The sequence below is a fragment of the Mobula hypostoma genome, chromosome 3, assembly GCF_963921235.1.
Source record: "Mobula hypostoma chromosome 3, sMobHyp1.1, whole genome shotgun sequence".
Classification (NCBI taxonomy): Eukaryota; Metazoa; Chordata; class Chondrichthyes; order Myliobatiformes; family Myliobatidae; genus Mobula; species Mobula hypostoma.
The window spans coordinates 161986251-162006959 of NC_086099.1; the positions used below are offsets into that span (position 1 = coordinate 161986251).

The 20709-nt window shown below is 39.9% G+C and overlaps 1 protein-coding gene across 2 annotated transcripts in view; it reads right to left on the bottom strand.

The window, feature by feature from the left end:
- The window catches only part of cntnap2a (contactin associated protein 2a), a 1898214-nt gene that overhangs the window by 826627 nt on the left and 1050878 nt on the right, over positions 1 to 20709 (bottom strand). For both annotated transcript variants that reach the window (XM_063044005.1, XM_063044006.1), the window contains exon 12: positions 8413 to 8532. In XM_063044005.1, coding sequence (XP_062900075.1) covers positions 8413 to 8532 — 120 coding nt within the window. The remainder of the gene's footprint in view (positions 1 to 8412; positions 8533 to 20709) is intronic.

Below are 20709 nucleotides of genomic sequence, written 5' to 3' on the forward strand. Positions count from 1 at the left end.
AGAAACTTTCTGGAACATATTTGACGAACTCCAAGCATTAACTGGGTGAAAAATGTATTTCATTCCCTTTGGTCCTTCTGCTATTACTTTCGATCCATGCCCCTAGATTTATGAACTCTATGTTAATAGATATAAGCTTTTCCTACTATGTTATTAATTTTAGCATAACTAACTTGTTCATATATTCTATACTTTACATAAAAAGGTAAACTTATTTCAAGCGCAAACACGAGGAAATCTGCAGATGTTGGAAATTCAAGCAACACACATAAAAAAATGCTGGTGGAATGCAGCACGCCAGGCAGCAGGAAGAGGTACAGTCGACGTTTCAGGCTGAGACCCTTCGTCAGGGATTAACTGAAAGAAGGGATAGTAAGAGATTTGAAAGTGGGAGGGGGAGGGTGAGATCCAAAATGATAGGAGAAGACAGGAGTGGGAGGGATGGAGCCAAGAGCTGGAAAGTTGATTGGCAAAAGGGCTACGAGGCTGGAGAAGGGAGAGGATCATGGGACGGGAGGCCTAGGGAGAAAGAAAGGGGGAGAGGAGCCCAGACGCTGGGCAAGGAGTTATAGTGAGAGGGACAGTGGGAGAAAAAGAGAGAGGAAAAAATAATAAATAAATAAATAAGGGATGGGGTACGAAGGGGAGGTGGGGCATTAACAGAAGTTAGAGAAGTCAATGTTCATGCCATCAGGTCAGAGGCTACCCAGACAGAATATAAGGTGTTGTTTCTCCAACCTGAGTGTGGCTTTATAGATATGTAATCTACAGTGTAGTTTATAGACATTGCATGCTCCACCATTAACAGTAGCAGAGTTACAACTCAGAATACCTTTAAAAGAGATTTTTTTTTGTTTAAAGGAAGAATAATTAAGGATAAAATGAAAGGTAACAATTGCACCAAAATGTAGCTTTTCAAAAAAAAAATGTGCACAGCGGTTATAAATCATTTCGACAAATCTTTTATAATTTTTTGTTTCACTTTGTATGTTTGCAAAGTAAGCTAGAGGAGGAAAACATGTTGCCCTGTGACAGCTCTCAGAGTGATGAACATTGTTCTAGTTAAAAAGACACCGGAAATCCCCTCTGACCCATTACTTTCTGAACTGTGATGGTGAAAACTGGCCCCTATCTTTTTGCATTATTCACTGTACCCTCTCAGTTCATCTGTGTAACAACCTGCATTCTCAGTATTGACAAGAATCTCTGATGTCTGACCTATGGTGTCCTACCAGATAAAGGAGGACTTTTAAACACATTCTCATTTTCTAATTGAATTAGTAACAGAGATCTTCTCTGTGGATTTAATTTCCTCTACAAAATCTTCACAGATTTAATTATAATTGCTGCCAGCAGAGAACTAACAATGTAATAGGAAAATTAGACTTTGGCTAATTTCTTTACTGAAAATTTTCTCTCTTCTATTTATAACCGGGAACTGAACGCTGTTTTAATTAATTGTGTAGTGCCTTATCTGCAAGTGATAAATTTGATAAGAACAGTTGGTGTCATTGACAGCAGAAATCAGAGAAAACTTGTTGTGGGGCAATAATAGATATGCTAATCTCCCCAGCCTTATCATGATGTGTGTAGTTAGTGATGGAGAATGCTTTAGCCTCTGTGCATTTCCGTTGCATAAGCAAGTCAGATTAATTATGTCTCTACAAATATGGGACAGATTTAGAACGAAACTTGATTGAATTAACTTCAAATTAGGCACTAATTATGAACCAGTTGGTAAATACATGGCACATTTTGTATCACAAACTGGAAAGCATGGATTAACATTCACATATGTTCTCACCCAAGTGCTAATTTCAGGTGCATCTCCGTACAGATACACTTTCCACAGAAAAGGGACAAATCCGAAGACCTGATCCCTATATCTCCTTACTGTTTGAATCTGTTAGCAGGATGTGGTCATCATTAGTAGTGCCTGATGCTAATCGCCCCTTAAGAGAGGAGACCACTTGGTGAATCTGTGGTCACGTACAGATTAGACTAGAAAAAGATGGCAGATTTGCTCACTGAATGGACGAGTTTTAAAGATAATCTAGGTCTATTTAATGAATTGAATTTGTGTTCCTTTGGCTGCAATAGTGGGATTCAAGCTCATGTCATTGGATCAGAGATCCAGAACTCTGCCTGCTTGTCCAGCAAATTAATCACTATGCTACTGCCACCCCTCTCCCCCTATTAACCATTTATGTCTTAGTGCAGATTTGGAAGCAAAATCATTCTCAACAGGAGGCAATAACAACTCTTCTAATAAATCATTGTACAGTTTAAAAATAAACAAATATGGTAATTCTATGTATCACTTGTTCTTAGCACCTGTGAGTTCAGGTTCTTCAATTACAGCTTTTTGAAATGGGATCCCAACACCGAAACTAAAGTGTTCTGTCTCAACGTGATAAAATATATCTGAAAATTTAATCAGTAAGGGCACAACCAGTTGTGTGCCATGGGAGTAAACAGCTTTCTCAGATCTCATTTACCTCAAAGCGGATCAGGAAAGTTTGATTGCATTGGTTGTTCTTGTCCATTGGCATACACTTATATTTGGATTAAACTTTAACAGGATCATTATATTGAGTTCAATAAGCTATAGATCAACTTTTAGGCATGTAATTTTGTATTATATTTTAATAAGCTAGAAAGGCTTATGATGATAAAACTATTGGAAATAAAACTCCACTCACTGAAACATGAAGTTGCTATTAACATCTCATTGCCTTTTTATCACCAACGATAATAGTAGCAATGTGATCAGGTTGCTGGGTTAGCTGCCAGAGTTCTGACATTTTTAAATTGGTACAGGAAAAAGTTACTGGACAAACTATGGGCTGATGGAGAACAGATGACTGGCCAACACGCAGAGTAGAGGAGAGATAAATAGATAATTTTCAGGTTGCAAGCTATGACTAGTGGAGTGCCTAAAGGACCAGTGGCTGTTTTCAAATTCCTTTAATGACTTAGATGAAGGAAGAGGGTAGTGTACCAATTTTCTGTTGATAAGAAGATAACTGGGAAACAGCTGTGAAGCAAAAAGAGCTCTCAACAGAATAGAGACAGATTGAAAGACCGAACAACTCGATGGCATATTGAAGGAATCTGGGTTTATTCACTCTAGTAACAATAACAGAAAGTAGAATATTTTACAAGTAGTGTAGACTACTAAGAGGGATGGAAAGTTATGAAGGGATATTGAACATCGGCCTTTATTGTAAGAGGGATGGAACAAAAGAGCAAGGAGATCCTATTACAGCTTTAGAAAGCATTAATAAGATTTACTGGAGTTTGGATTCTTACGAAAAGTTTTTGCTTCCTTATTTAAGCAAACGTATATCTGTAGTAGAAGTAGTGCAACAAAGCTTCACTAAAGTAATATCTGTGATGAAGGGGTTCCTTTATGAAGCAAGTATATTAATCATATGCTATCTGGAATTAAAAGAACATTTGTGGATTTCACAGGATAAAGCCTGTTAAACCTGCTGAGACTGCCTGGAACTAAGGCGCATAATAAAAGGATATTGTGTCAGCCATGTAAAACTAACATGAGAAGAAGAGTTCTGTGAATTATTTGGAATTATCTACCACAGAGGGTGAAGGGTGCAGAGAAATACAGTATATTAATTACTGAGAAAGGTAGATTTGTTGTTCACTTTCAATTATTTCAGTGTATAGAGGAATCCAGGTTTACAAGATTCAGGCAGAAGAGTGGAGCTGAGATTCAGAACAAACCACTTATGACCGCAGTAAGTAATAGAGTAGGCTCCAGGGTCTGCATGGTTGTCACTTGCTCCTTTTTATTATAATCTTATACATTAAATGTTTATTCTTTTGTGGCATTAATGTGTGCTTGTTTACATTGATAGTGGTGATTCATAAATTTTATTTGCAGATGGTGAAGTTATGAATATCTCAGAAAAGGAGAAGAATAAAAAGGACAAGTAGTTGTACTCATTCTGCTATTCTCTGTCATGATTATTGGGTTGGATTGTGCTTGATCTGAACAGCTACATCTACGCACTCTTCATCTCATCCCTGTGCTGAAACTATGGCTACGTTGGCCTGTACAGCTATATTGCTCCAATTAAAACATTGCTTCCACAGCCGTCAGCCAGGTGGATTGGGCCCCAGATGGAGACCAGGTCTCTTGGCAAAGCATCTTAAGTGCCCCAACTCTGGCATTGCTCTTGCGGCCTTTGACCTATTATCCTATCAAACAATTTTACATTGCTTTGATAACTAGAGACATTTAAAGTAAAAGCATCTGTTAGTCTTGCGAGACCATGGATCTGCGCCTGGAAAGTCTTCACTCTCCAGGGCGCAGGCCTGGGCAAGGTTGTATGGAAGACCAGCAGTTGCCCATGCTGCAAGTCTCCCATCTCCACGACACCAATGTTGTCCAAGGGAAGGGCATTAGGACCCATACAGCTTGGCACCAGTGTCATCACAGAGCAATGTATGATTAAGTGCCGTGCTCAAAGACACAACACGTTCCCTCGGCTGGGGCTCGAACTCATGACCTTCAGGTCGCTAGTTCAATGCCTTAACCACTTGGCCACGTGCCCACAAGACATTTAACATCGATAAAATTGATTTAAGCAACTTTAAAAATTACTTCATAAAATTATGGACTTAAAACATTAAACTGCTTGGAAATGTAAATATAGACTGAAATGATAGGGAAAAAAACAAATTCACAAAGGTCAAGGAGTTCTGTTAGATGAATGGGTTGTATACCATGGGTGAGGAAAAGCTGAAAGGGGGCAGATACAGAATCTATTCAACCACTGAGTTCAGTAGGTTATGTAATTCCCTGGAATCAATTGTGAATTCAAAAATGGAGTACCAGGTCAAATGCATCTACATCAGATTTGGTAAATTCAGGCAGCAATGCACATGCTTAGAAGTCTAGAACCTGCTTACAGGTATACTGTAGCTAGCTAGCATTCACCACAGAAATTCTGGTTGGCCATTACTCTGGTCTGTTTTCTTATTTTTTTCAATATGCATGAAAGTTTCCAAATCTCATCATTAAATATTTAAAACAATAGGTGTTGGTTGAGCAATCTATAATAATATTAGCAATACATTTTGGTCTGTTATTCATAGGATGTGGCATGATTTTCTTTCCTTAGTTTCCACTGTTTGGTCATGCTATAAGGCTGCATTTATTGCCTATTATTAGGTAGCCCTGAAAGTAGGAGCTGAGCTGCCTTCTTGGACTTCCACTCTGAACCTCATGGAAGCCTTACACCCTGATCATGTGGGGTAAAAGAGAACAGGATTATAAATGTGCAATGTCGCAGGAATGGTGATATTTATGCAAGTCAGGAAGATGAGTTTTCGATAAGAACTTGATACTGATATTTTTCCTCTTGTCCTTAGAAGTAGGAGAAATCACAGAAGACAGAAACGTTGTCAAAATATATTTAATGAGTTGTTGCCATGATCCTATAATGGATAAAGTGTGAACAAGGACAATGTAATTGTGGTGAAGGCTCTGGATATTGATTCAAGCAGCAAGCACATTGATCTGGCAAATTTCTCTGACCTGAATATTGTTGAGCTTCTTGAACGTTGTTGAATGCGCAGTCAGCCAATTGAATACTGAGTATTTTGTTAATTCCCGGGTGAACCTTAAAAGTTGAAAAAATGACTGTGATGGATTGAGGGACGAGTTATGCCCAGCTTCGACATAGCTGTTGAAGCCATAGTATTTTTATCGGTGATGTGGTTAAATAGATGACCAAATTGTTGACAGTGCAGATTTTGTCAATGACACCATTAAATGTCAAAATGAGTTGACTAAACTTTGACATTTAGTAGATAGCCATAAACTGTCAGCGATATCCAGGACTTGAAATGACTATCCACCTTTCTTTTGAGTCAGATGTGATTTTAATCACTGACTTAGGCACGGGCTCTTCATGATCTCGTTGACTCTTCCGTAGCTCAGTGGATCAAAATTACAATGAGATCAGGAAGGGAGCTGTCTGCTGGAACTTAAATTGCATGCCCAGTATCTGATGAAACAATTGGTAAATCCTTCTACTACCATACAGATGCTTCTGAGGAGATTGACAGGACAGTAATTGAGCAGGATTAGGTGTATTTGTGCGTAAGACATATTTATCAATCTTCTAAATTGTTATGCAAATACAAGTCTCAAAACAATATTGAAAAAAGATAGAATGGGTCTACTTTGCAAACAGGATTTTGTCAAGTACATGACTTTTGTTGAAATGGCTATGGCTTTTCTTTTTAATGTTGTGAGGTATATGAGTACAACCAAAACTGCATGGATGGAAACTTGCAAAATAAATCATTCATCTATTGTAGAATTTAAACAACTTTCATTATTCCTGCCCAGATGAGAGAAATTAAATATATCCCTGTGGGGAGAACAGAACTGACTACAGGCTGACAACTTTAATGGGAAGTAGAAGGATTCACTTAACTCTGCCAGCTGAAGACCTTTGTAAACACTTCACTCATCTCTTATGCTCTAGTCTATTCCAAGGAAGAAGATTTTCACCGAGTTTTATCCTTCTGTTAATTTCCCAATAACCCACCACTAATTTAAGTGGATGTGAATGAACAGTAGATCCTTGCTCAAAACCATTGGTTGTGGAACTTAGCAGGTTTTCAGTGAGAGCTGTAATTTTTCTGGGCACTCAGGAAGCCTCATCACAGTGACTGAAATGTTCCACTGAGAAGCTGACTCGGAAGCTCTCTTGGACCATATCACTCAGCTGGCAGTGCCCACTGAAGAGAGCTTGACCCCAAATGATCAGTGAGGCCTTGAATAGTTCAGGGCTTTTCTAATCTTCAGAACCTTGCACTCCACTGACGGTTGTTGTCAGCTAGTGAGCCCAGGATTACAACCATCTTTTTACATAACTGAGAGAAAAGAATTATCATAGGTATTACTGGCCATCAAGCTTTCGTATTTTAATTTTATAGTCACAAAGACATACAGCAAGGAAACTAGCCTTTCTGCCTAACTCATTCACACTGACCAAGACTAGGTGTTCTATTTGCCTGTTTTCAGTGGCATATATGATATTTTCTTGCTCAATGATATTCTTAATTAGTGGTTCTGTATCCTCTTCGGTAAGATCCCTGGAAATATTGGAATAAACAAGATTAATTGTGCGTCATGAGTGGTATAGAGCTCGGCAATTTTAAGTGGGCATTTTGAATGTTGTAGATTAATACACCAAAACCAAATAAAATGTTATTTCCTTGGTTTTACTTCTTCTATCATTCTGATTGATGCTTTCCCCTACATCCATTAGTCACAATTCTATTGCCAGATCTCACCGAGAAAGTGTACTATATAGGAACACCAATTCAGATTTGGATGTCCACTGTTCTGGGGCCTTGGAGATCCCACAGAGGTTTCAAATTCCATGCAGAACTCATTGTTGCAATTGAAGGCCAATCAGAAGATGGGTAGGGAGGCTATTAGTTTGATTCCCTTTCTTCCTGTAAAGAATTACGAAGTACTACTGGCTTTGTGGTATCTGGAATGGAGTGTTCCTCCTGTGACATCAAGCTCTCAACCAGATATTTTCCAACACCAGTTAATCACCCTGTTGGATTCTTACTCTTCCCCCTTCATTCTTATGTTTCCTCCTTCTGCCTATTAATTTTCCATTGCCTTGCTACATGTCCATCTGATGTGATCTCTTTAAGTAGTCTATGGTTTATACCTCCTTCCACCATATTTGAAATCAATCACAATTACTGCACTAACATTTTCTTTTTGCAACAATAATTTTCTGATTCTACATTTCAGGTTTTACGTATTCCTTCCATTTCCTATACTGTTCAGGTCAGATCTAAAAGAGGAGACCTCCCTCCTCAAATATCAATTCAAGATGTTGATTGGAAGTAAAGGCTCATTTCACTTACAAATTCAAGCTGATCTGCTAAATAGTCCCAGTGTTTACAACCTTTTACTTAGAATTAATGTTACCTTTAAATGCAGTATGTCAATGACCAATCTAATACACAAAAGGGATGTTATTTTATATTGATTTAAAAAAAACTAAATTTTTACTCTTGAACTACTTAGATCAGCTTTGTCGATGCTTACTTCATAAAGTTCATATAATAAATAAATAAAAGAAATTAATTTGAAAAGATGTGAAATTTGTGGGACAAAATTGATCAATGATTAATCATTATCTATTCATGCATATGATAGAAGAAACATGCTCAGGAACAAAGAACTATTTTCTGTCAAAGTCTACAGCTTTGTACAGTATATCTTAAGATAAACTATTAACTGATAGCAGAATCAAATGAATATTGAAGATGAAATTGGTAGGTTATACAAGGTCATTCATATCTGTTGGGAAGTTAGGTGCTGATACAGGATCATTATTGTGTTACCTGTTATGTTGCAGTAGACTTTGAATGGTCCTAGAGGGCCACTGCCATCAGGATCTATCCAGTAAGAATCAGACGTTTTGCCGAGGTGCTTGTATGCCTCACAGGACTGTTCATAAATAGCTGGAATAGAACACAAGATGAGTTGAACTGAAGCCCTTCTGTAATTTAAAAAAATTGAGTAAACACTGCAAGCTGCCAAGATAAGATTAAAAAAATCAAAGCAAATAAGGCAACGACCTTGATACAACAGGAGAGCTTTATTCAAATGTTCACTAATTAAAATCTTTGAGAGTGTTCTATTTGAGCAACATATTGGTACAATCTTAACTGCACACATTTTTACTGTTACTCAAGCTCCTGTATTTTTTTTAATTGACATAAGAGAATGAATATATGTACTTGTTTAAGTTGAAAGAGTTTCTTCAGGATACGAAAATACTCTCACAGTTCCTGTGACAATGAGTCACAGAAGCATAAAGGTCAGAAACAGGACCATGCCAACCACTGTACTTGCCTTTACTAATCATGCATACCTGCATTTGGTCTACAGCCTTCTATGCCCTTGCTATTTCAGTGTTGTGAGAGTACCTATTGCTGATTGCTTCTTAACAAAAAAGATATCCCGCTCAGATCCCAATTTATCCCCCTCACCTTATACAATACTTTATCCATCCCCACTCAGATCCCAATTTATCCCTCTCACCTTATACAATACTTTAGACATTCCCATCACAAGGAAAGGATACTTACTATGTGCCCATTTATCCCCCTTATAATTTGAAACCCTCTATCAAGATTCAAGATTGTTTATAGTGATTCTTCAGTATGAATGTAAAGGAGAATGAAATAATTGTTACTCTGGATTTGATTCAGCATTAAAAGCACAGTAAGCATAAAAACATTACAAAAACAAAAAAAACACACACATATGCACTAAATACAAAAGCAATCCTATAAAACACAATGTAGAAGTAACTACTTAGACATAGACTGACTGTATGTGCATAAAGTGACACGGTGTATGAGGGGAGTGGTCGGGTGGGTAAATGGATGGTGGTGTTGATCAGCCTGATGGCTCAGGGGAAGTAACCATGTTTGAGCCTAGTGGTCCTGGCGTGAATGCTTCATAGCCTCTTCCTGATGGGAATGGGACAAACAGTCCATGAGCATCCTTCACACCAGGAGAACAAAATCCAAGCAGTGCAAACTCTTTACAACTGACCTGATACATCCCAGGCCACATCCTTCTGTAACCCCTTTTGCACAATCACATCCTTTCTAGATTAGAAATACACTCCAAGCATTGATGAACCAGTGCTGCACAACGGTGTTAAACAGACTCAATTTACATCAGCGTTTTACAGCCAACTGAATAGGAACACATCAGCACAGGTCAGGTTCAAATACATGTTCCAGTGATAAAAATACATTTCCAACACACTTCAATAACAAACGCCAACTAAATTTCTGGCTCTCAAGGATATGGTTTTTATGTATAATATTTCCTGAGATCATAACTCTTTTGTTAGTGCTTATATTTCAGAAAACATAATGGCCAGATGATGCAATCAAATTTATCATCGAGCCACATTACATAATTTCACAGTGAAACAAACTTCAATTTTCTAAATGACCATCCTGACAAATATAAAACCTTCAACTGGAACTGAAAACAGCATTATATTGCATAATTTATTTTATATAAGATGCAAAATTAAGGAAAAAAAATGATAATGTACTACTCCAAATGCCAGTAAAATGTACAGATTAAGCCATTTCTCCAGCTGTGCAGCGTGTAACAGAAACTACCATTACTACAACTGTAAAACAAATTATATAATTGGGTCTAAGTTTAGGTAATGAACAAATCACAGAAATCTGTGCTTTGTTTTCAAAATGTATTTTGTCTGTTCACATCTTTTAAAGTTCTACCTTCATGCTAATTGATGAGCCAGATCTTCCTACCATCCAAAGTGCATGTGCACTTGTACTCACTGGTGGGAAGCATAGATAAAAAAGAAACTTGCTGAGCTTCTGGATCCTTGAGGTGCAGTGAGATATCTGTGGTGAATAGGCATCAGGTTCCTGGGTGTCAGCGTGTTAGAGGATCTATTCTGGGAGTAGCTTGAAGCTCGGAACTTGAAGCTGCACACCCTGACTTTCAGAGCACGTTTGTTCTTATGGCACCTCTCAGCCAGCTCTTGTGCACCTCATTGGCTCCATCATGATGCAGCCAACAAATATTCTCTGCTTAAAGAACTCAACAAGCCAGGCAGCATCTATAGGGGGAACAAACAGTCAATACTTCTGGCCAAGGCCTTTCGTCAGGACTAATGAAGAGTCTCAGCTCAAAAGTTGACTCCTTATTCCACTACATAGATGCTGCCTTCAGCATTTTGTTCAAAGTTCATATATGTTACCATACACAATCTTGAGATTGAATTGAATTGACTTTGTTACTTACATCCTTCATCTACTTGAGGAGTAAAAACCGTTACATTACACTTCCGTCTAAATATGCAATGCGTAATTAGCATGTACAACAGGATAGTCAATATAGCATAGAAATACAGTTTTGTCAGCACGTGTTAAGCAGTGTGATGGCCTGGTGGAAGAAGCTGTCCTGGAGCCTGTTGGTCCTGGCTTTTATGCTGTAGTACCATCTCCTGGACGGTAGCAGCTGGAACAACTTGATGGCTTGCACCAAGAGTGATATTAAAATCTAACCTGCACTACATTGGCCCTTATCTTGTAATCACAAGTAAATGGATTTTTTGTTATTGTGGTGTATATGGATTTCAGCAAGGCATTTGATAAGGTACCCCATGCGAGGCTTATTGAAAAAGTAAGGAGGCATGGGGTTCAAGGGGACATTGCTTTGTGGATCCAGAACTGGCTTGACAACAGAAGGCAAAGTGTGGTTGTAGTCGATCCATATTCTGCATGGAGGTCAGTGACCAGTGATGTGCCTCAGGGATCTGTTCTGGGACCCCTACTCTTCATGGTTTTTATAAATGACCTGGATGAGGAAGTGGAGAGATGGGTTGGTACATTTGTTGATGACATGAAGGTTGATAGTAGTAGCTGGAACAGTTTGAGGTTGGGGTGACTTGGGTCCCCAATGATCCTTCTGGCATTTTTTCCACACCTGTCTTTGTAAATGTCCTGAAAAGTGGGAAGTTCACATCTACAGATGCGCTGGGCTATCTGCACCACTCTCTGCAGAGTCCTGCAATTGAGAGAAGTACAGTTCCCTTAGCAGGCAGTGGTGCAGCGAGTCAGGATGCTCTCAAATGTGCCCCCATAGAAAGTTCCTAGGATTTGGGGGCCCACACCAATCTTCTTCAACTGTCTGAGGTGAAAGAGGCACTTTGTGCCTTTTTCACCACAAAGCCAGAATGTACAGACCACATGAGATCCTCAGTGATGTTTATGCCGAGGATGAACTTAAAGCTGTTCACCCTCTCAACCCCAGATCCATTGACATCAAAAGGGGTTAACCTGTCTCCATTCCTCCTGTAGTCCACAACCAGCTCCTTTGTTTTTGCGATGTTGAAGGAGAGGTTGCTTTCTTGACACCACTGTGTCAGGGTGATGACTTCCTCTCTGTAGGCTGCCTCGTTATTATTTCAGATTAGGCCAATCAGTGTAGTGTTGTCAGCAAATTTAATTAGCAGATTGGAGCTGTGGGTGGCGACACAGTCATGGGTACACAGAGAGTAAAGGAGGGGGCTTAGTACACAGCCCTGAGGGGCACAGGTGTTGAGGGTCAGCGGGACAGACATGAGGGAGCCCATTTTTACCACCTACTGGCAATCTGACAGGAAACCCAGGATCCAGCTACACAAGGCCAAGATCTCTGAGCTTCTTGTTGAGCCTGGAGGGAATTATGGTGTTCAATGCTGTGTTCAATGTTCAATTCTTCCTGAGAAAGCTAAAGAAATTTGACCTGTCCCCTAAAACCCTCACTAATTTTTATAGATGCACTGTAGAAAGCATTCTTCTAGGGTGCATCACAACCTGGTATGGAAGTTGTCCTGTCCAAGACCGGAAGAAGCTGCAGAAGATCGTGAACACAGCCCAGCACATCACACAAACCAATCCTCCGTCCATAGACTCACTTTACACCGCACCCTGTCGGAGCAGTGCTGCCAGGATAATCAAGGACACGACCCACCCAGCCAACACACTTTTCGTCCCTCTTCCCTCCGGGAGAAGGTTCAGGAGCTTGAAGACTCGTACGGCCAGATTTGAGAACAGCTTCTTTCCAACTGTGATAAGACTGCTGAACGGATCCTGACCCGGATCTGGGCCGTATCCTCCAAATATCCGGACCTGCCTGTCGGTTTTTTTTGCACTACCTTACTTTCCCTTTTCTATTTTCTATTTAGGATTTATAATTTAAATTTTTAATATTTACTATCCATTTGTACTCCAGGGAGCACGAAGCGTGGAATCAAATATCGCTGTGATGATTGTACGCTCTAGTGTCAATTGTTTGGCGATGATAAAGTATAAAGTAAAGTAAAATATAAACTGTAGTCCAAGAACAGCATTCTCACATAAGCATCCCTCTTCTCCAGATGTGCAAGGACGGTGTGTAGAGTTGTGACTGTTGCATCATCTGTCGATCGGTTGTGTTGGTAGGCAAATTGTAGGGGATCCAGATTCATTTTGTCATGAGCATACTCAATAAATCAATGGAATAAGAACCATAACAGAATCAATGAAAGACCAACCAAATAGGGCATTCACCCAGATTGCAAAAGACAACAAACTGTGCAAATACACAAAGAAATAAATAATAACAGATAAATAAATAAACAAATACTATCGAAATCGTGAGATGGAAACTTCTTGGAAGTGAGTCTACTGGTTGTGGGAACACTTCAATGATGGGGCAAGTGAAGTTGGGTGAAGTTATCCCCTTTGCTTCAAGAGCCGAATGGTTGAGGGACAATATCTGTTCCTGAACTTGGTGGTGTGTGTCTGAAGGCTCCTGTAGCTTCCCTCTGACGGCAGCAGTGAGAAGAGAGCATGATCTGGGTTGTGGGTAATCCTGATCATCGATGCTGCTTTCTTGCACCAATGCTTCATGTAGATGTGCTCAATGGTAGGGAGGGATTTACTGTGATGGACTGGGCAGTATTCATTACTTTTTGTAGGATATTCTGTTCAAGGGGATTGGTGTTTCCATACCAGACTGTGATGCAGGCTGTCAATATACTCTTCAGCACACATCTACAGAAGTTTGTCAAAGTTTTAGATGTCATGCCAAATCTTCACAAACTCCTAAGGAAGTAGACATTCTGCTGTGATTTCTTCATAACTGTATTTACATGCTGGGCCCAGGGCAGGTTCTCTGAAATGATAACACTGAAGAATTTAAAGTTGCTGACCCTCTCCACCTTTGACCCTCCAATGAATACTACCTCATGGACCTCTGGTTAGCCCCTCATGAAGTCAATAATCAACTCCTTGGTCTTGCTGACAGTGAGTATGGGATTGTTGTCAGGGTACAACTCAGCCAGATTTTCAATTTCCCTCCTACATGCTGATTGATCACCACCTTTGATTCACCACTTAGGACAATGCTGTCACCAGCAAAGTTGAATGTGCCACTGGAGCTGTGCTTAGCCGTACAGTCATAAGTGTGAAGTGAGTAGAGCAGGGGCTAAGCACACAACCTTGTGATGCATCTGTGCTGATGGAGGTTGTGGAGGAGATGTTGTTGCCAATCCAAACTGACTGGGGTCTGGAAGTCAGGAAAACAGAAATCAAGTTGCATAAGAATGTATTGAGGCCAAGCTTATTCATTAGTTTTGAGATGATGATGGTATTGAATGTTGACCTGATAGTCAATAAAGAGCATCCTGATGTTTGCAACTTTGAGCTTTGCTCTTTAGTCTCTGCCTGTCTGCAGGCTGGAGAACAGCCAATGTCCCAAGGAGAGATGTGTCAGAGCCAATGCACTCTACTGGAGGCAATGTTGCTCGGCCTCCAGGCTGGAATTGGTGCTGCCCCCAGTATTTGCTCAGCAGAAGGCAAGCTGTATTGTGTTCAACTACAGAGACTCAGGGTCTTGGCTTATATATTTTTTGTTTGACTGTATTTTATTGATATCCTACATGTGCTTACTACCTTGTACGTGCGTTGTGCTGTGTAGGACTGTTGATATTGTATTTTGCTGTATCATGGGTAATCATGTGTGGTTGAATGACAATTAAACTTAAACTTGAACTTGAAATTGAAATGATCAGATTTATCAAAATGCAGTCTGAGCTTGGAACAGTAGGCATTCCTTATCTTAGTATTGCAGTGATCTAGTGTGCTAGGACCTCTGGTGCTACAGGTTATATGTGATGGTAATTGGGCAGCGCTTTCTTCAAACAAGCCTGGTTGAAATCCATGACTATGATTTAAAATGTGATGGGATAGACTGTTTCTTGTTTGAAGGCAACATCATGCAGTATCTCAAGCAATTGATTAACATTGGCCACTGGTGGTACGTAAACTGCAGTCAAAATTATGGAAGAGAATTTGCAGGTAAGTACAACAGACGGCATTTGATTGTTACAAACAACAGAAAATCTGCAGATGCTGGAAATCCACACAAAATGCTGGAGGAATTCAACAGGCCAGGCAGCATCTAAGGAAAAAGTACAGTTGAAGGGTTTCAGCCCAAAATGTTGACTGTACTTTTTTTCATAGATGCTGCCTGGCCTGCTGAGTTCCTCCAGCATTTTGTGTGTGGTGCTTGCATTTGATTGTTAGGTGTTCAAGTTCACATGAATGTGAGTTTGACAAAACTGCCATATCGAAGCACCACTGAGCGTTTACCATGAAACATACACCTCCACTTTTTGCCTTTTTTGAATCAGCAGCTTGGTCTATCCTATGAGTCAAGGAGCCTTTGGGTCTGATCGCTGTAACTGGTATGCTGGGAGTAAACTATATCTCAATTACACAAAGGACACAACAATCTGTCATTTTCCTCTGATACAGCAACCTTGTTCTCCAGCAATTGCACATTCACTAACAAGATGCTGGGTAGAGGCAGTCTCATTCCTCTGCATTATATGCATTGCTCAAGAACGTTAGCGTTTGCTGAATCTCCATTGTTTTTAATATGCTCTGCTTTGTTGTCAGTATCTATCTTGCACATCTTGATGTCAGCTTTCCTACTTACCCCTCTCTTGATACTGCCCCTGATATTTCCTCTTCTGAATGTGCCCACAATTCTAATCTCCAATTCTCCAGACCCTGATATTCCTGAACTTTTGATGCCAATGCCTGGGTTATCTAAATTCCCAGTGTCAATAGCTGTCTTCGTAAACCCTTGATAATACTGCATATGATCTGTCTCAACAAACTCCTTATATTAATGCCAAATCTCAAAAACCCTCTATGTCTCTGGATTAGTTTCCTGAAGCCTCAGTTTCTATGGCTAGCTTCCCCAACTACCCCAATATCTATAATTGACTTCCCCGAATTGCCCATTCATATAGCTGACTTTGACTAATCCATGACCCCTATAGCTTGTTTTGCCGAGCCCCCAATGTCTTTGGTGACTTTTCTGAATCCTTGACATCCAAAACCAGCCTCTCCAACACACAATACTACCACCTACCTGCTCCCAAATCCACAATATCTATGTTTGACCTCCCTAAATCTTTATGATTATACTCATGTAAACCTCCAACGTCGATGTTTGACCTCTGTGAACTATGAACATTTATGGGCAGCTATCCTGAACCCCTGGTCTTCATGGCTGTTTCCCCTAAACTTCTCTGAATGCCATTGCCTATAACTAACCTCACATAAAACTGGGGTGGCCCTTCCCATCGAGCATCTCATTAACATATGCCTGTTAAGATTTTGAAGCTGAACGTATCGATTTAGAATGCAATTTTCCTACTGCCACAACAGGTTTACAGTGGACGTAAATTTAGTGGCACTCCAGTCAGCTTTGGAGAACCTGGACAACAGCAATACTTATGTCAGGGTGTTGTTTATTAATTAAAGCTCTGTTTTTGACACCATCTTTCCCTCATTACTAATCAACAAATTTTAAGTCCTTGTGTGTCAACATCTTAGAGAATCTGTCCTTGGCCCAACACACTGATGCACTCATGAAGAAGGCATGCCAGCATCTGCATTTCATTAGGAATTTGAGGAGATTCTGCAAGTCACCAAAGGCTCTGGCAAATTTCTACAGATGTACCATGAGAAGCATTCTGTCTAGTTGTATCACAAGCTGATGCGGAGGCCCCAGTATGAAGAATTGAAAAAGGCTGCAGAGGGCAGAAGATACAGCCAGCTCTATCATGGGCACAATTCTTCCTGCCATCAAAGACATCTTCCAAGGGCAAACCCTGAAGAGGGAGGCATCCATCATTAAGGACCCTCAACATCCAGAACATGCTTTCTTTTACTACTCACTTTGGGGAGGAGGTAGAGGACATGAAGACCCACACTCAAATGTTTTAGGAACAATTCTTCCCCCCCCCCCGCCATTTGATTTCCCAGCAGACCATGAACCCATGAACGTTGCCTTGCTATAGCTTTTCTGCATGATTTTTAACTGATAATAATTTTTATGTTTTGCACAGTACTGCTGCCACAAAACAACAAATTTCACATCTATGTCCATGACACTAAACCGAACTGTGATTTTGAACAAAAACTCAAAGCCTTCTGTATAGCACAATTAATAACCCAAATATGACATTCAACATTATTAAAGTGTAGGTCTTCCAACAGAATCGCTGTTTTTTTCCTAAGCTAAAGCTCAGTATTCCTACACAATGTGTGGAACCTATATTAGAAATGCATTCTGTCAGATGGGTAAATTCTCTATGAGCTATTAGTTTCACACATAGATTCAATTTTCCACTGTGAAGTATTAGGCATATAGTTCATTTGAAGTAAAAGAGCTGTAAATGCAATTTTATATTGGGCAATTCCTCTGAGAAATAGACTAAAAAAAAGACTTCAAAATTAATTGAAGCCAGGAACTATTGAACTGGACAGAGCTATTCATCATTGAAATCACTGGTCAAAAGGAAGAAGAAAAATGTAGGACATTCTGTCCAGTGAACGATCAGTGCAAGAGATGAAGCTTGAGAACAAACTATCACAATGGCGTTTTTATTTCTCTGTCTGTTTAGGAGCCCTAATATAATTATATTAAGATTTTGAATATATATTTTTTTGTGAAAGCTTATATATGAATAAATTTGCTTTTCATAACTTGTTGGCTCCTGAAATCCAAGTTTCTGACTATGGACGTGAGTATTCCTTACAGTTTTTGACATGTCTGATGCTTTAGTTTATGGTGTTTTTGTTAAAATATTCAATATGCTTCAATGGGTTTACTTGTTATGGATTTCACTACTAGTTACTTTTATATTTATGAGCTGTAGCACTTTTTTTATTTGCAGTAAATTTGTGAATAACACTATTCTTTGCATTTCTGGTCAGATGCTAAATGCATTTCATTGGCTTTGTATCTGTACTCGGCACAATGACAATAAAGTTGAATCTAATCTAATCTTGAATCTAATCTAGTTGTTTCTTCTCCACTGCCATTTAAAAATCAAAATGATTTTCTTCTTCCTGATTTTACTGGGACTGTTCTTAAACATTAAAATCTTCTGTGAAAATATTGTATGACTAAAACATGTGAAGTAGTAATAAAATATGTTGAACTCTGCTTCTTAAAATCAATTGTATGAAAATCAGAGGAATTTGATGGGAGCAGCTTTTAGGGGATTTTAATGCACACATTTTACTACATTGTACATTTAGCATATATAGAAGAAGACCACTTTCTACTCCCTTAACTGTCCCCATCTGTTGAGCTGGGGTGTACTCCCAGTAAGACTTACTTCTTATGACCAATTCGCTTGCATGGTATCAGTGTTTTCGGGTGCCTGTGACACCTGAGTAAACTTTTACATTCGCCAGTTTATTTTCTTATTTATTTGACTGCAATTACTTAAACTTAAAAACAATTAATGTGTAATGATACAGATTTTGATTTATATAAAATCTGAAGGCACCATTTCTTAAAAGATAAAGCTAAACAAATGTATGAACTGAGATTCAGAAATTTTCCAATTAAATCAAGGCACATTAGTTCAGTTATCAGCAGAGTTCTCTCTCTACTGCTGATAACTGAATTAATGAATGCTGCATCGTAATGCTTTTTAAATGAAGGAAATAGAGCTCTGAAAATAAAAATGACCTAATTACAATGTGTGTATTAGCTCTATCAGTCTGTAAACTTTAATTTCCAGTTGAATCATACTCATGAAGAATTTTCACACTGACAAACTTCTAATTAAATCCATGGCTCTCAGGCAACTTCTGTCTCTCCCAAATACTCAAACAAGGAAGAATTTTAACCGGAAACATCGACTGTACCTCTTTCTATAGATGCTGCCTGGCCTGTTGGGTTCACCAGTGATTTTTATGTGTGTTTCAAGAATTTTAAGAGGTTAATTTTAGCACTTTATTTAGTTGTTTGACTCAGAGTTCTATTCTTTGGAGAGGACAGCTTATCCCTTCACCAGTGAACTGCATAAGTATAACATAAGTCATAAAAAGAAATATTCCAGTAAACAATATAGAACATAGAATAGTACAGCACAGTACAGGCCCTTCGGCCCACAATGTTGTGCTGACCCTTAAACCCTGCCTCCCATATAACCAGCCCCCACCTTAAATTCCTCCATATACCTGTCTAGTAGTCTCTTAAACTTCACTAGTGTCTCTGCCTCCACCACTGACTCAGGCAGTGCATTCCACGCACCAACCACTCTGAGTAAAAAACCTTCCTCTAATATCCCCCTTGAACTTCCCACCCCTAACCTTAAAGCATATCCTCTCCTACTGAGCAGTGGTGCCCTGGGGAAGAGGAGCTGGCTGTCCACTCTACCTATTCCTTTTAATATCTTGTATACTCTATCATGTCTCCTCTAATCCTCCTTCTCTCCAGAGAATAAAGCCCTAGCTCCCTTAATCTCTGATCATAATGCATACTCTCTAAACCAGGCAGCATCCTGGTAAATCTCCTCTGTACCCCTTCCAATGCTTCCACATCCTTCCTATAGTGAGGCGACCAGAACTGGACACAGTACTCCAAGTGTGGCCTAACCAGAGTTTTATAGAGCTGCATCATTACATCACGACTCTTGAACTCTATCCCTCGATTTATGAAAGCTAACACCCCATAAGCTTTCTTAACTACCCTATCTACCTGTGAGGCAACTTTCAACGATCTGTGGACATGTACCCCCAGATCCCTCTGCTCCTCCACACTACCAAGTATCCTGCCATTTACTTTGTACTCTGCCTTGGAGATTATCCTTCCAAAGTGTACCACCTCACACTTCTTCAGGTTGAACTCCATCTGCCACTTCTCAGCCCAGATCTGCATCCTATCAATGTCTCTCTGCAATCTTCAACAATCCTGTACACTATCCACAACACCACCAACCTTTGTGTCATCTGCAGACTTGCCAGCCCACCCTTCTACCCCCACATCCAGGTCGTTAATAAAAATCACGAAAAGTAGAGGTCCCAGAACCGATCCTTGTGGGATACCACTAGTCACAACCCTCCAATCCAAATGTACTCCCTCCACCACGACCCTCTGTCTTCTGCAGGCAAGCCAATTCTGAATCCACCTGGCCAAAGTTCCCTGGATCCCATGCCTTCTGACTTTCTGAATAAGCCTACCGTGTGGAACCTTGTCAAATGCCGTACTAAAATCCATGTAGATCACAACCATGTAGATGGACTGGTCAAAGAACACTGAGGCTGTCTGCAAGAAGGGTCAGAGCCGTCTCTATTTCCTGAGGAGACTGAGGTCCTTTAACATCTGCCAGACGATGTTGAGGATGTTCTACGAGTCTGTGGTGGCCAGTGCGATCATGTTTGCTGTTGTGTGCTGGGGCAGCAGGCTGAGGGTAGCAGACACCAACAAGATCAACAAATTCATTCGTAAGGCCAGTGATGTTGTGGGGATGGAACTGGACTCTCTGACGGTGGTATCTGAAAAGAGGATGCTGTCCAATTTGCATGCCATCTTGGACAATTTCTCCCATCCACTACATAATGTACTGGTTGGACACAGGAGTACATTCAGCCAGAGACTCATTCCAACGAGATGCAACACAGAGCGTCATAGGAAGTCATTCCTGCCTGTGGCCATCAAACTTTACAACTCCTCCCTTGGAAGGTCAGACACCCTGAGCCAATAGGCTGGTCCTGGACTTATTTCTTGGCATA